At 38.4% G+C, this 13,722-nt stretch overlaps 1 protein-coding gene across 2 annotated transcripts in view; it reads left to right on the top strand.

Annotated features, from left to right (window-relative positions):
• Nucleotides 1–13,722, top strand: part of camkmt (calmodulin-lysine N-methyltransferase) — a 121,311-nt gene that overhangs the window by 96,429 nt on the left and 11,160 nt on the right. For both annotated transcript variants that reach the window (XM_085427576.1, XM_085427577.1), the window contains exons 9-11: nucleotides 171–245; nucleotides 9,441–9,504; nucleotides 11,563–11,694. In XM_085427576.1, coding sequence (XP_085283702.1) covers nucleotides 171–245; nucleotides 9,441–9,504; nucleotides 11,563–11,694 — 271 coding nt within the window. The remainder of the gene's footprint in view (nucleotides 1–170; nucleotides 246–9,440; nucleotides 9,505–11,562; nucleotides 11,695–13,722) is intronic.

Here is a 13,722-nt window from a genome sequence, read left to right as displayed (position 1 = left end):
TCAGTAAGAGACCTGTCAGAGAGCAAGAAGCTCTAAAGGGAGCAGTGAGGGAAGAAAAAGGAAAAAAAAGAGGCTTTTGCTTGGTGTAGTGTTTTATCAGTACTGGTTGTCTTCTGTCACCTTCCCTTCAGATACTCAACTTTAGTCTCTCTTTTATGTGTGTGTTACAGGGTAGTAAGGTGGGACTGTGAGATGGATATTTCTACACTGGAGGGTCACTTTGATTTCATCATGTGTGCAGACTGGTAGGTATACACACACACACACACACACACACACACACACACACACACACACACACACACACACACACACACACACACACACACACAGAGCCAGTACATATACACGATCTGTGTGTGCGTTCATGACATTAATTTTCACTTCTGTGTGACAGTCTTTACATGGCCCCCCACCAGCGCCTGGACCTTCCCCTGCCTTGTCCACACACTCACATTCACACATACATGCATATGCTCAGACACCCGCCTGCCTCCATTTTACACCAAATTGCCTCGTTTTCTGCTTGGTGTCCCAGCAAATGGATGACTTAGGCAAATTGCAAATAATTGCATCTTGACAAGGAAGGAGACTCGGTAAGATAGAGAAAGAGTTGAGGGTGGATGGAGGGAGGAGCAGAAATGGAGATGGAAATGGAGAGAGAGAGCAACATAAACATAACAATTAGCCCATCGGTCACTGAAATCTAGAGCTTCAGACAAATCGGGAACCACATCTTTTTTTTCTGCTTCAAGCTGGTGTTCCATAATAACCCAGTAAGATACTGTAATCCAGGTGTTCTTAGAGGAAACTGGGCCGCAGGGTTCTGTTTTCAGGTTGTCAAAAACTTCAACCCGATTTGCCTCCAACGCATCCACTGGTATGTGTGAATATGTGAATTTTTGCTAAAAGTATTGTGGCCTAGAAAATCAAGTGTTTGAATTAATGTGTGTGAGGATGGGTGAATGAGTAAGACAGTGCTCTGAGTGCTCAAACAGAGTAGAAAAGCATTGTGTGTACCAGTTCATACATACGCAAGAAGAATTTAAAAAAAAAAAGCTAACTGTCATTTGGAGTGTCAAGGCTTCTTTGAGTCGCTGTGAAACTTTCCGCTAAAACACTTCGCTACTTAATGTATGTTGGCAATGAAGTAGAATCTGTCAGGAGATAACACGTATGCTGTACCTGTCGCAGTGGCAACCCAACGTCTTCTAGTGGTTAAATGAATCCTCAAGATGAAACTTTAGGACTTTTGAACTTTGTTGTTCCAGAAAACTTTCAACCAGATATCCGGTGTGGAAGGTGATTATAAAATTGACAGAGAATTTGGCCTAAATAAAATTCAGTGAAGCCAAAAGATGCCCAGAGAAGAAAATACAGCGGGCTGTTTAGAAGGGGCGGGGCACTGCTGACATAGGCTGATGATACTATCCTGTGATTATGAACATTCAGAATACTGTCTGTTTGACATTTCAGCTTATGTCTGATAGGGGCAATGCAAACCCAGAGTGCAGAATGTATGGTTGGGAGACAGTAGCATTAACAAAAAAACAAAAGGAGGTAAATTTGTTCAGACAAAGCATAGTGGATATATTAGACAGAGGATGATAAAGATAGAGCTTCCAGGCAGAAAGAAAAGAGCAGGATTACAGTGAAAATTCATGGATGTCGTGAAGGAGTACATGCAGAGGGTTGGTGTGCTTATCCCTAAAAAGAGCACTTGAATGAAGAAGATGTCCTTTTCTTGTTTTCTTTTCTTTTTCCAACTTTTTTCATGTTGTTCAGCCACACAAAGATAAAATAGATTTTGTCGGTATTTTCAGGTAGTCCTCATTTTACTTCTATATATGTGTGAATGCATCCATGTCTGTGAACCCGTGATCATCACAAGATTTATTCTGAGATTTTGACACTGTCTGAATATAATGGCGTGTTTTGAATGACATGCCTCCCTAGTGTCCAAGTTTAGAACTGTAACAAAGGGCTTAAAGTCTTTTTAAGGCTCCAGTTTTATTATCCTCTTCAGTCACCCTGAAAGCGTTTAGGGTTTCCAACACAACTCTGAAAACTGTCCTGTTTGTGGAACAGTACACAAGCACTGGCACTGGCGTTATAAAACCTTTGCAGGTGGATAAATGGCATTTACCGTCCACCACTCCTGCACATTGACTTACACACATTCACATACAAACATACTCTGAAAAGATGGACATTCTGTTGGTTGAAGCAAAATCACTTTGCCTACTTCATCTTGTGCATAGTCTGTGTGTATCTGTCTGCACAAGTACGTGCATGTGCGCTAAGTGCAGCATTAGCAAACAGCGTTATCATTATTTTAATGTCACAGTCATTATGAGTAATAGCCAGGTATAACACCCAGAGAGAGAAAGAGAGCTGTCCGCTAATAGAGGATATTTTACAGTGAACTAGTGTATACGCACGTGTGTGTGTATGACGGACAGAAGCATACAACGTGAGAACCGAGTAAATTGCATGTAAAGTTTTGATATCACAGGTTCTTTTCACCATTTCTCTCAGCAGAGATTTATCTTGTAGTTGTGAGTCTGTAAACGTGTGCGCATGTGCTGCAAGATGTTTTTGTGTAGCGTCCTCTTTTCTCAAGTGTATGCAAGTGAGCGATTGTGTGATAATTGCAGTGGTGGTGGCGGCTGAAGAGTGATGGCTGGTCAATTAACGGGAACGTCATTGTGATGATCACCTGCGAAAAGGTCAACAATGCAACTTCCACTCCATTAATTATGACTCCTGCTGATATCAGGTGGACCACTGCTGAGAAGACAGGAGAGATGAGAGGAGAGGAAAAGGGAAGAAACTTATTTGGAAATCCTGATTATCCTGGGGGTGTTGTCTAAATTCTGCCTTTAGAAAGGTTATTTAAATGCTTTCACTTAATGAATCTGTTACCACTTAGAACTCAGAAACTTTATCATCTAAACCAGAAGTGGCACACTCCTCTTACATAGTCAGCCATATTCAATACAGCCTAATATGGTCTCTCTAGCAGAGCACACCAGTGAAACTAACATAAGATACATGATATAATATAAACTGTGTCCCTCTTTTTTTTCACTGTAAAGACTTTTAATCCCAGAGGTGTCTTTATAGCGAAAGAAGTCCAGTTTCAACAATACATTGCCGTTTTTCTCTGTTAAAGAAACAATAAAGAAACAATGCAGTAGTAAATATAGAAACCAAGCAGAACAGCTCTTTGGGTTTAACTTTAAGAAACAAATATAATAAACAAATTGTATTTTTGCTAATTCAGAGAAGATGTCTATAAATTTCTACAGTAAATAGTGAAAAACAGGAACTCCTCTGCTATTTATTTATGGATTACCTAACAATACAAAAACTCATTTTATCTATCAGTTATTTTCAGTAATTTAGCTGTTAAAGTGAAAGTATACAGTGAAAATGTAATTTTTAAATCATAGGTGTTTATATTCTGTGTTGGTATTATTAGATGTGAAATCAGAGCCAGAGCCAATCAGAACAGCTTTTAAGGTTATTGAGGTTACTTCATAAACACCTTAGGCACCAAAACCCCCCCAATTTTATTAGTGAACTCATGGCCATTTACCTCTAAATGGAAAAATTGCAAAAAAGAAGTGATTTTCTGCTGTGGGCACCTGAATTTTAAGGATAATTAACTTTTCATGATGCGTGGCCTAGAAAGTAATAAGTTAAAAAATTAAAGACTTGTGCCAGTAATATAAGCAACACAACTGGAAGGAGCAAACGGGACTGCCTAACTGTGAATAAAAGGTCAGCAGCTCAATGAAGTGTTAGAATGCTGCAAAGGTAAAAGACTTTTTTTCTTTTATTTTATCATAACTTGTATTCCTTTCTTAAGAGTGAAAGTCACTCTCAGGTTTATTGAATGTTTTGAGGGAGGTTTTTCAGCAGATGATCTAGCTATACAGAAAGTCACCCAGTCAACTATGAACACTTGCTTGTCAGAAAACAAACTGTCACTCACTCAATGTTTTAACAAAAAAAGAGGCTTTGTTGAGTTTATAGTTAATACAGTACAATGAGATAGAAGATGGGTTAAAGAAGGAAGCAAGCAGTTAATTTCAGTTCACGCTGTATTTATGAGACAATTTTGGTCAAATATGAAAGTCTTATGTGGAAACTTTCAGCCATTTACACCGAGAAAGGAAGTTTCAGTGAAGTAGGAACCAGCATAGCAGAAATAGTGTTGTGTGCCTCCTCACATTTGTGTTTGTGTTTGTCTGGCAGGGAGAGAGAGAGGGATTCCTGCAGTGGGCATGAGGGTGGCAGAGAATCTTTGGCTGGGATGTTGGCATGTCTGCTTTCTCCAAAAGCTGTCCATGTGTAGGGAGTGAGATAAAGCCCTGTTTGTGTGTGTGTGACAGTGAGTTTGTGCAAGTTTCTGCATCCTTCTGGTTTTCACTGTATCTATGTAATTGTCATCTTCTGTTTATTCATATTTGCAGTCCTTTATCCATACACACCTGTTTTTGTGTTTCACTTTACTGCTCATTGTTATGCTGGATTGCATTAGTTTAGAGACACATTACTGGCACACGCGCACAGAACACAAATATATCTTTGTTGAAAGCTCTGTGTGATGCCTTTTAGTAATATCCCTCTGAGCCAAAGGTCAGAAATATGTATGTCTTTTGCAGTATTAATGTTGTTGAATCAATAAACAAGTGAGTGTTGCTTCAACATGTTCATAAGATGAAGAAAGAACATTAGTTTTAATATTTATGATTAATTTAAAAAAACAACATCTAGTTTAGCACTACTTTTGTGGCAGCAATTTACTTACAGAATTATTTATTTAAAATTTAAAATTTGCGTTTTCTGATACTGGAATGGTACACGGGTGGCATGGTGGTGTATGCTAGCACTATCCTGGATCCAAATCCACCAGGTTAAATCTCTATATTGGCCATAGGTGTGATTGTGAGTGTGAAAGGTTGTCTGTCTCTTTGTGTACTACACCTTTCTCCCTGTGACAGCTGGGATAGGTTCCCCATTGTGAAACTGAATTGGATAAGCAGACTCAGTAGAAACTGTTGTGACGTTGTGTTGCTGTTTCCGTCTTAAGTAGGTTAGTCCTGTTTTCCCACATGACTGCAATGTAGTGAGAGTAAATTTCCTGGATAGCCTGGGACTAAATAATCTGACATGAATCAATTGAATTTAATCAAGTGAAACTCAAATAAATCATCACTGCATTTTCTCCTGTGTTTGCGTGGATTCTCTCCGGGTAACCCGGCTTCCTCCCAAAGACATGCAGTTATTGGGGCTAGGTTAACTGATGATTCTACGATAGACTGGTGACCTGTCCAGGTTGTATCCCGCCCTTCGCCCTATGACAGCTGGGATAGGCTCCAGCCCCCCTGCCACCCTGATAAGGATAAGTGGAAGAGAATGGATGGATGGATGATAATACTTTCTTTTATATTCTTATAATGCATATAAAAAATATATACCATTGCACCGTAATCCTTGGGAACATAGACTTAGTAAATGATGTCATTTGTTTTTATAGTCTCACAATTGAGGCCTTGACATCATCAGTGCACGTATGTGTATAAGCAGACAAATTTAGTAGCAACAGATTCACACACCCGTTCACCCTTTGACCTCTGGTCTGTTTTGACTGATTTTGCTGGGCTGTCCTGGGTGGGTGGGGTCATCACAAGACAATAGGCCTCTGACAGTCTGAGTTCATCAGAGGTGACCTTAAAGGGAAAGAGCACTTATTTTGTGAATCTAAAATAATACCTCAAAACTTTAAAAAGAAAAGACAGAGAATGCATTAAAGTATGTGGAAGATTTTTTTAACAGGAATGTGGTTTTAAATTGTAAACACTATATTAAACATCCCAGAAGCCAAACTGCTCCAAAAAATATTTTTAATGCATTACTAGCACCATATAAAAAGAGATACAGTACCTCAATCAGGAATGCAAACCCTGCTGTAGAGGTGACTGATATTTAGTGAAATCATATTAAAAAAAAAAAAACTTAATAGCAAGAAAACTTAAAAAAATAAATACTGTAAATTGTTATGTGTCAAACTTTAAAAAAAGCAATGCCCAAATTTTCCGAATTTTAAAAACTCAAAAGGCTTCAAGAGAGAGGTTAGCAACCACCTGGCAACCACCGGTCCTGAGTAGTTGTAGGGGGTTGCTGCCTGTTGCTTGGTGTAATCGGTTTCAAAGGGGGTTATTGTTACCCCCATACCTGAGGTAATAATCTTAAACTAATGGCTCCATAATTCCTTTATAGATCTTGGTAAATGGCTCATTAAAGGTTTACTTTGTGTAACTTGTCCAGCCTTATTTGTGGTTTAGCTTTCAAGCCACAATATTCTACTTGAATTGCAGACATCAGCATTGACCATTGCTCATTTTTTTAAAACTGTTGCCCTCTGAATGACACTATGTCCTTCCCTTGGCCTTAGCGTGTGTCTGTACATGTGTGTTTACACGTCTGTCCCAGCCGTTACCTCCACCCAACAAGCTCACTTCCTTGTTTTCCTTGCCACTCACTTTTCCTGTGAACTGATATCTGTGGCAAAATAAACCAAACTGAAACCTCTCACCTTTCAAGTCAAATAAACTTCACACCTCCATGTAGCCTTGGAAGAGTAAGCAGCTTTACATATATGTGCTCACATGTTTGTTTTAATGCTGGTTTGTGCAGAGTTTTTACCCCCCCCCCCCATAAAAAAAAAACAAAAAGGAAAAAAAACAGCAAGAGCATATCTGCTTATGTACCGGCAAACATGGAGGGAGCAGATCCTGTTACATGCACCTCTCATTCCTCGTGGGGATCAGAGGATTTTGAATGAGGAAAGGTCAGAGACTGTGATTGGAAGGTTGAATCCAGATTGCCACTCCACTGGACAGTTGGACGGATGTGCAGGATTATGTCAAATCTGCACTGTATTGTTGCATTTTAGTCAAATTACTCCACTCTCATCTGTGATAATAGACACACACACTCATAGTGCACTACTCCATTGCGTAATGGATTGAAATTTGTCTTTGTGAGTAGATAGACAGGTGCTACTTTCCTTTGAATGACTGGAGCTGATTTAAGCCTGTGTGCTCGTGTTGTGTGTTACTTTAGTTGTGGCAAAATAAATCTGTTTCCACGGTTAAATCATGGGTACCTACTCACTTTTTGGAGTTGAAAAAGCAGGTTTCCATTATGTCAGTCTTTAAATTTTAAGGTAGAAGACTTCAAGGTTAGGTGAGTCTCCACAAAATCAATCTAAATCAATGTAATGCCCTTTAAAACAGCTTTTTCTTCAGTAATGTTCTCCAACCATCTTTGCGATTCTTGTTGCAGTGATAAAACTCCTCCAGTCGTCTTCAACACTTTTTGATTAGCGGTTTCAGAAAAGGCAGCCTCATACACTTCTTTATTAATTTTTCAGTGCATTTCAACCACAAATACATTTTTTGTATTTTTGTGTCAGGATTTTTGGAGACCCGATACTCAATGCAAAACTAATTCAAGTTTTTTCTTCTGTAAGGTTTTTAACAATTACATTGAAAACAAAAATATAAAATTTATCAAGCTTTCATTTTTTGTTGACCTAATAATGCCATAAATAACATACATAATTATATGTATGTTATCTTGAATCAAAATAATAAGGTATATTAGTTTTTACAAGTTAGAAGGGTTCATTTGTCACTAATACTATGAATATAGTGACATAAACCTGGCACTTTCCACTTCTCAAAAAGAAACGTTCTTGGATATTAAAATTAAATTGACATTTATTTGTTATCTCCTGTCATGTACCACATTTTGTTTTGAGGGGGAAAAAATAGAGAACAGCTGTCACAGCGAGTGGAATGAGCCGTGTGGAGAAAAATAAAGGAGGATCCAATTGCAGGCACTCGTGGAGGTGCGAAGGAGGTTTATTGTAAGACAAAACACAAGTTGAAAATGGCAAACACAACTTAAGACAACTTAAACTGGGAAAACTAAATACGAACATGAAGGAGGGTGAGCAGAGGCATATGCCGGTAGACAGCAGGGAGAACACATGGATGAAACAGACCAGCGACTACAACATAAGAAGACACGACTTAAATACACACAGAAGAACACGGGGAGATTACACACAGGTGGGGAACACAGCTGGAAGTAATTGATGAGACGAGACAAGGGAGGCAAAACTGAATACACTCACATGAGACACGGACTTTCACAATAAAACAGGAAAGAAGAAACCATTTCACGAAGACCCAGACAGAACTGAACCTACACTAAACATGAGGCACAACCAAAGAACTAATCCCTAAACAAAAATAAACAGAAACATAGAATTCTAATAATAATCAACAAAGCACAAGAGTATCAGAAAACAATCCATTATGCAAAAATAAACCACAACCTAAGAAACTCAAAACACTGGGTCAAAATGGCCCAGAACTGTGACAACAGCAGGGAAACAAAAAAAATCCCACCTCTTTCTAGTTTCTTTTGAGCTCCCTTTTTTGAGGTTGAAGGCTTGGGGCTATTAAAAAAAACAAATCCCCAACATTAATAATAAAAATAATAATGACCATTATGAAAAAAGGAGTGTGGAGCCTTAATTTTTACTATAAAACAAAACCAAATGCATAAATGGTAAAATTAAGAGTTGAGACTCAATTTAATAGTGAAATATATTTTTTTCAATGTTTTTAAAAAAAAAAAAAATTTAATGGTTTTTTTTTGGTATATTTGTTTCCAAAAAACCAATAATAATTATAATATTCTGGATTTTATGATTTATTAAGGTTTTTTTTTAATGTGATATTCTGCGTTTAAAAGAAAACATTCTTATCTGTGTTTCAGTCTGCTTCTTTTCTTTTTCTGCTTCACACAAATGTCCTCTTTCTAAAGACAAGTGTAGTTTTGTGACTCCAATAGAGGCCTGTTTCTGTTTCTTACATGCACACGTGCGAGTTACTGTATGTGAGTGCTCACAGAGGCCAGTTAATTTGGATTTGTGAACATGATTTGTTTTAATTTTTTCTCCCATGTGTTGTTTATGTTGTTAAATCTTCATATTAACTTCAGAGAGCACACTCTGGGTATTAATTCCACCAATCCAAAGTGCTTTACCGCCGCTTTTTAGCATCTCAGTAAAAGTGTGCATGTCTGCTCATACACTCGCATATGTTTACTGTAGGAGATAGCATCTGTGCACATTGGATTTTCTGATGTTCTGCATTCCTCTCAGTGCTGAGGTGAATGCTTTCTGAAGCCCCGAAACAAAACGGAAGAGCATCTTACTCATGCAAATTGTTTTTCTCCTCTTCCTCTTGGTGGATTTATTTGTAAACAAAAGCAAATAAATAGTCTGCTGCTTTATCTAGAACTGCTATCGTATGAATGCATTCTAATCCCACTCTCCCTCTCCCTCCTAGTTTGTTTCTGGACCAGTACAGAGCCAGCCTGGTTGATGCTATAAGGAGATTACTGCAACCCAGCGTAAGTGTGCGTGTGCATGTGTTTGCGTTTGCCTTTGTGTGTCTACTGTATATATCTCTGCTTATCCCCTTTCTCTAAATCACCTCCCACTCTTCTCAGTCATAATTAGGCTTTGCCCGAAACCCTATAGACATTAACAGTCTGACAGGATTAATATCATGTAATGCTTTAATGCTTATTATAAGCAACTTGAATGGATCGCTCTGATCTCCGTCTCTCTCTTCCCTTCCCTTCCCTTAATCATAAATCCGAGGCAACTTTTCTCTTTTGGCCTCGCGATAAGACCCCACGCTGTGACAGCTAAAGCAAATGGGGGGAAAAAAGCAAAAGGCTGGAAGAGATAGGGTTGAGATTTCTATTCATCTGAGGGAAGAGGGGTGCGTTTTAAGTACAGAGGCCAGACTGTTATGAGAAATATCTGTTTATGAAAAAGAGGTGAAAATGGCACCAAAGGGAAGGAGATGGGGAGGAGAGGAAGCAGGTGAGGACACAGAAAAGGAAGAATGAGGAGGGAGAGAGAGAGGGATGAGGATGATGAGGATATGGCGGAGATGGACTCCAAGAACAGATGGAGACTGAAGGGAGGAAAAAGTGGGTGCAGTGGGAAAAAGTCCCATCTTGAATAATTTATAACTGGCCATCCCAACTCATTGTTAAAAATAATGACTAAATTTAAACACAACTATATTAAATTATCATGAGCTGACTGCTTTTTGCACAAAAAATAGACTTGACTGATTTATGGCTAATCTCAGTGTCTTGAATAAGATTAGGATCACTCCCATTTTACCGGACTGGTGCTGAAATCTTCATAGCAAATACCTCAAAAAGCATCTTCATTGCTATGACCAGGGGTAAATACTAACCTGTGTCTTTTGCAGTTCTTGGTTAGTCAACCTTCAAAATTAAGATTTTTTAGTACCTCTTTTGCAAACAGCTGAGGTCCTCAGAAAGAGTGAGAGATTATAATGTCAGCATTATATTCAACTGGTTTCCAGCAATGACACGCGTTTCTTCAGCTGACATTTTAGACGGTGGCATAAGCAATTACACTTGCAGCCTGAAGTTGCTGTGGTCAAAAGCCGAATGCTGTCAAATGAGAGACGTGACATCTGGCCATTGTTGTACATCTGTGTGTTAAGTCTCTCTTCATGTGTCTCTCTCTTTAATCCAATGGAGATAATTCGGGGGCTAATATGATTTGAGTGTCGGCCATCAGACTGACGCTGCCACAACAAGCTTTGCCAAATATTTAATAATTTGCTAAGCTGATTAAACAATTAACAAAACAATTAATTCTCCCATCTAATGGCACTAATTTGTTGTTTCTGACAAAGGTGGTCCATCCGGTGGGCTGGATCCTCTTAATCAGCTGATTAGTGTTGGGAGGAATTTTGTCTGTTTGTTTGCGTTTGCTCTGTTTTTTTTGTGAGACAGGAGAAATGCTACTGGATATAAAGATGAAAAATCATCTGTCGGACTCACTGATCCTGCTGTTTTTGCTGCCTTTGTGTTCTTTAGCTTGTGTTGTGTCGTTGTACATTGTGCATTAGGTGTATTTGCTGTATGTGTGTGATTGTGTGAGCATCCCTCTTTGCGCTGTTTAATTAAAACAATAATAACATGATCAACATGAAATAAAACTGAAAGCTGAAGGATTTCAAAGAAACTTTGAACCTGTTGGTAATCCTCTTAGTATATGCAGGATGTCTGTTGTGCATGCGCACGCACAGACACACACACACGCTTTTCCTTCTCTGGCTTTTTCACACATAGACGCACCAACACACAATCACATACTCAAGTAGACAAATTCACACCTTTGCATTTCTGCTCACATTTTCTGGGTTTATTGGATTAGAAGAGCTTTGCCTTTCATTTTTGTTTAGTTTATCATCTAAAATGTACCATGAAAAAGACACACTAGCAATTACCTCTGTTTTCCCTTTGTGAAAGCTAAACAACAACTAATGGTGTGATAGTACGTGTGAAGTACCCCAGAAATATACTCTTAATTTATTCACTGTCCAACTTTAGAAAAACTTGTCTTCTATTCAGGGCATGGCATTGGTGTTCGCTCCTCAGCGAGGGGAAACTCTAAGACTCTTCTGTCAACTGGCCCAGCAAGCTGGATTTTGCATCTCTCAACACCAGCAGTATGATGCTCAGGTCTGGGATGTCCACTTGAAGGTAAGAAACATGTCCAAGAAAGGAAAAACAACATTTATTCAACATGAAGTAGAATTAATCACTGTTTTGCTAAAGATAGTGGTCCATACATATGGCAGAAGAACAGTGTGTTTATAAATAGTTTATAAAAATGCATCAAAATGCATTTGAAGATATAGTATGAGATGCATTTTCAAGCACAGAAGCAGCATTGTCTGCAATAGTGGTATTCATAGCACTATTCTTTTGCACTATAGCTTTTGTTTGAGCATTTTGGTTGTTGGTATCTTTTTTGTTTTCCCAAACTAGTCTACTTAACGAACTAGTAGAGAACACAAGAAGACTAATGAAATGGCAATAAAATGGAGACAGTCTGCTATCGCTTCAAATGAGGTCAAATTGGTTGTTATAATACAGTGATTAGCTGTGACAAATTGGAGAAAATTACAAATCTGTTGCCGTCTACATATGGAAGAAATCACAATAAACTGAAATTCAGAATAACTACTTGTATTCCGTGAAAACAGATATTCAGGTGTTAGCAATTCATCTGTGTTCATCAATTAGACAGCAGTTATTTGCTAACCTTTACCAATCTGTCTGAGGTGACTAGTTGATCACTGCAACAACTGGCAATAAAAGTTAAGCTTCACTCCAACACTGTCTCCCACACACAATGACCAGGAAGTAGAGCAGGGCAATATGACCAAAAATATTTATCACGATATACATTTGAAAAGTTGTGATAATGATATATCTGACGATATAATTGACACTAGACAAAATACTTTACAAATCCACAACTTTATTGGTGCAAAACAAAAAAATCCATCGATGTATTTTCACTTAAACAAGCAGCTGTTTTTTATGTGCATTAAAGTTATATAAAAATTTAACAGTGCAAATACAAATTCTTTGCTGACAGTTTAACCAAAAGGCATTTCCAGTGGAAATTGGCCGACATATCCTCAGCATAACCATGTATAATATCCATAAAACTTAAAAAGAGGTTATACACACACAATACAGTAATATTATGTTGAAGCACAGTATGTATCACTCAGTGAGGCTTCTGCCTACGATAGCCGTAATGCTCCGACAATCCATCAAGTGATGCGGGTTCGTAGCTTAGCAAAGTCGTACTAAAACATTTGACAGATTTTCGAGCGCCGTGTACGACATAAAATCGTTTCGAGGTCAGTAAACAAAACCAGAATTCATACATAAGACACACGGGATTATAAGGGGCCCTGTCGATTTTCAGAAAAATCAAAGGATTGATTTTAAGTGTGCCGTATTTTCCAAACAACACGGTAATAACGACGGCCCGCTAGCATGCTCTACCAAAAATAGTGCTTTGTTGTGTATCTGACGGATGAAAGCTAAACCAATTCCACAGCATTTTTACAAACCAATTCTGGTTCATCCGTTTCATTTAACGATCCACTTTCGCCCTTCTCATTCTTCGTCACTGCCATGCTTTTTCCGCCATGTGCGTATGAAAACAAAGGCACTGCGCATGCGCGTTTTACCCATATTCTATCATGATATTTCATTTTCTTATCGTTGCCCAACATTATACTGGTATTACCGTGAACGGTATGATATGGCCCAGCCCTACCAGGAACCACTGATTTTTCCTAGTCACAATGAGGTTACCGTCCTTTTTTTCCTACTCTGCGGTGACCGAGCTATTAATGAAACCATACTTTACAAAATGAGCATGATGATCAAGACTTGAAAGTGGTGATTGAGACCAAAAAACTAAATGTGCACAGAGCTAATAAGTTAGGCTAGAAGTAGGGTCATTTTCTCAGAAATTCATACCTGATCACTGATCATTAGTGGTCATTAGAAGGAACAAGGGTTTTACATTGCCTTAGCATTTCAGACCTGAAGGCTGTCTGTTTGTTATGTGCAGCCTAACAGGTACAGAATTGCATAAAAGTATAGATTTTATGTAGTTCTAGCTTGCATTGAAAGTTGATATTATGTATTTGCGACAACTCAATTGATTAAAATGAAAGCATATCTGGTTGAGAAACAGGT

The sequence above is a fragment of the Rhamphochromis longiceps genome, linkage group LG13 (genome assembly GCF_057381845.1).
Source record: "Rhamphochromis longiceps isolate RC_006_pf linkage group LG13, R_longiceps_female_GT1.1, whole genome shotgun sequence".
NCBI classification, from domain to species: Eukaryota; Metazoa; Chordata; class Actinopteri; order Cichliformes; family Cichlidae; genus Rhamphochromis; species Rhamphochromis longiceps.
Note: the sequence above shows the minus strand (reverse complement) of the source record. Positions and strands in the feature narration are given on the sequence as shown.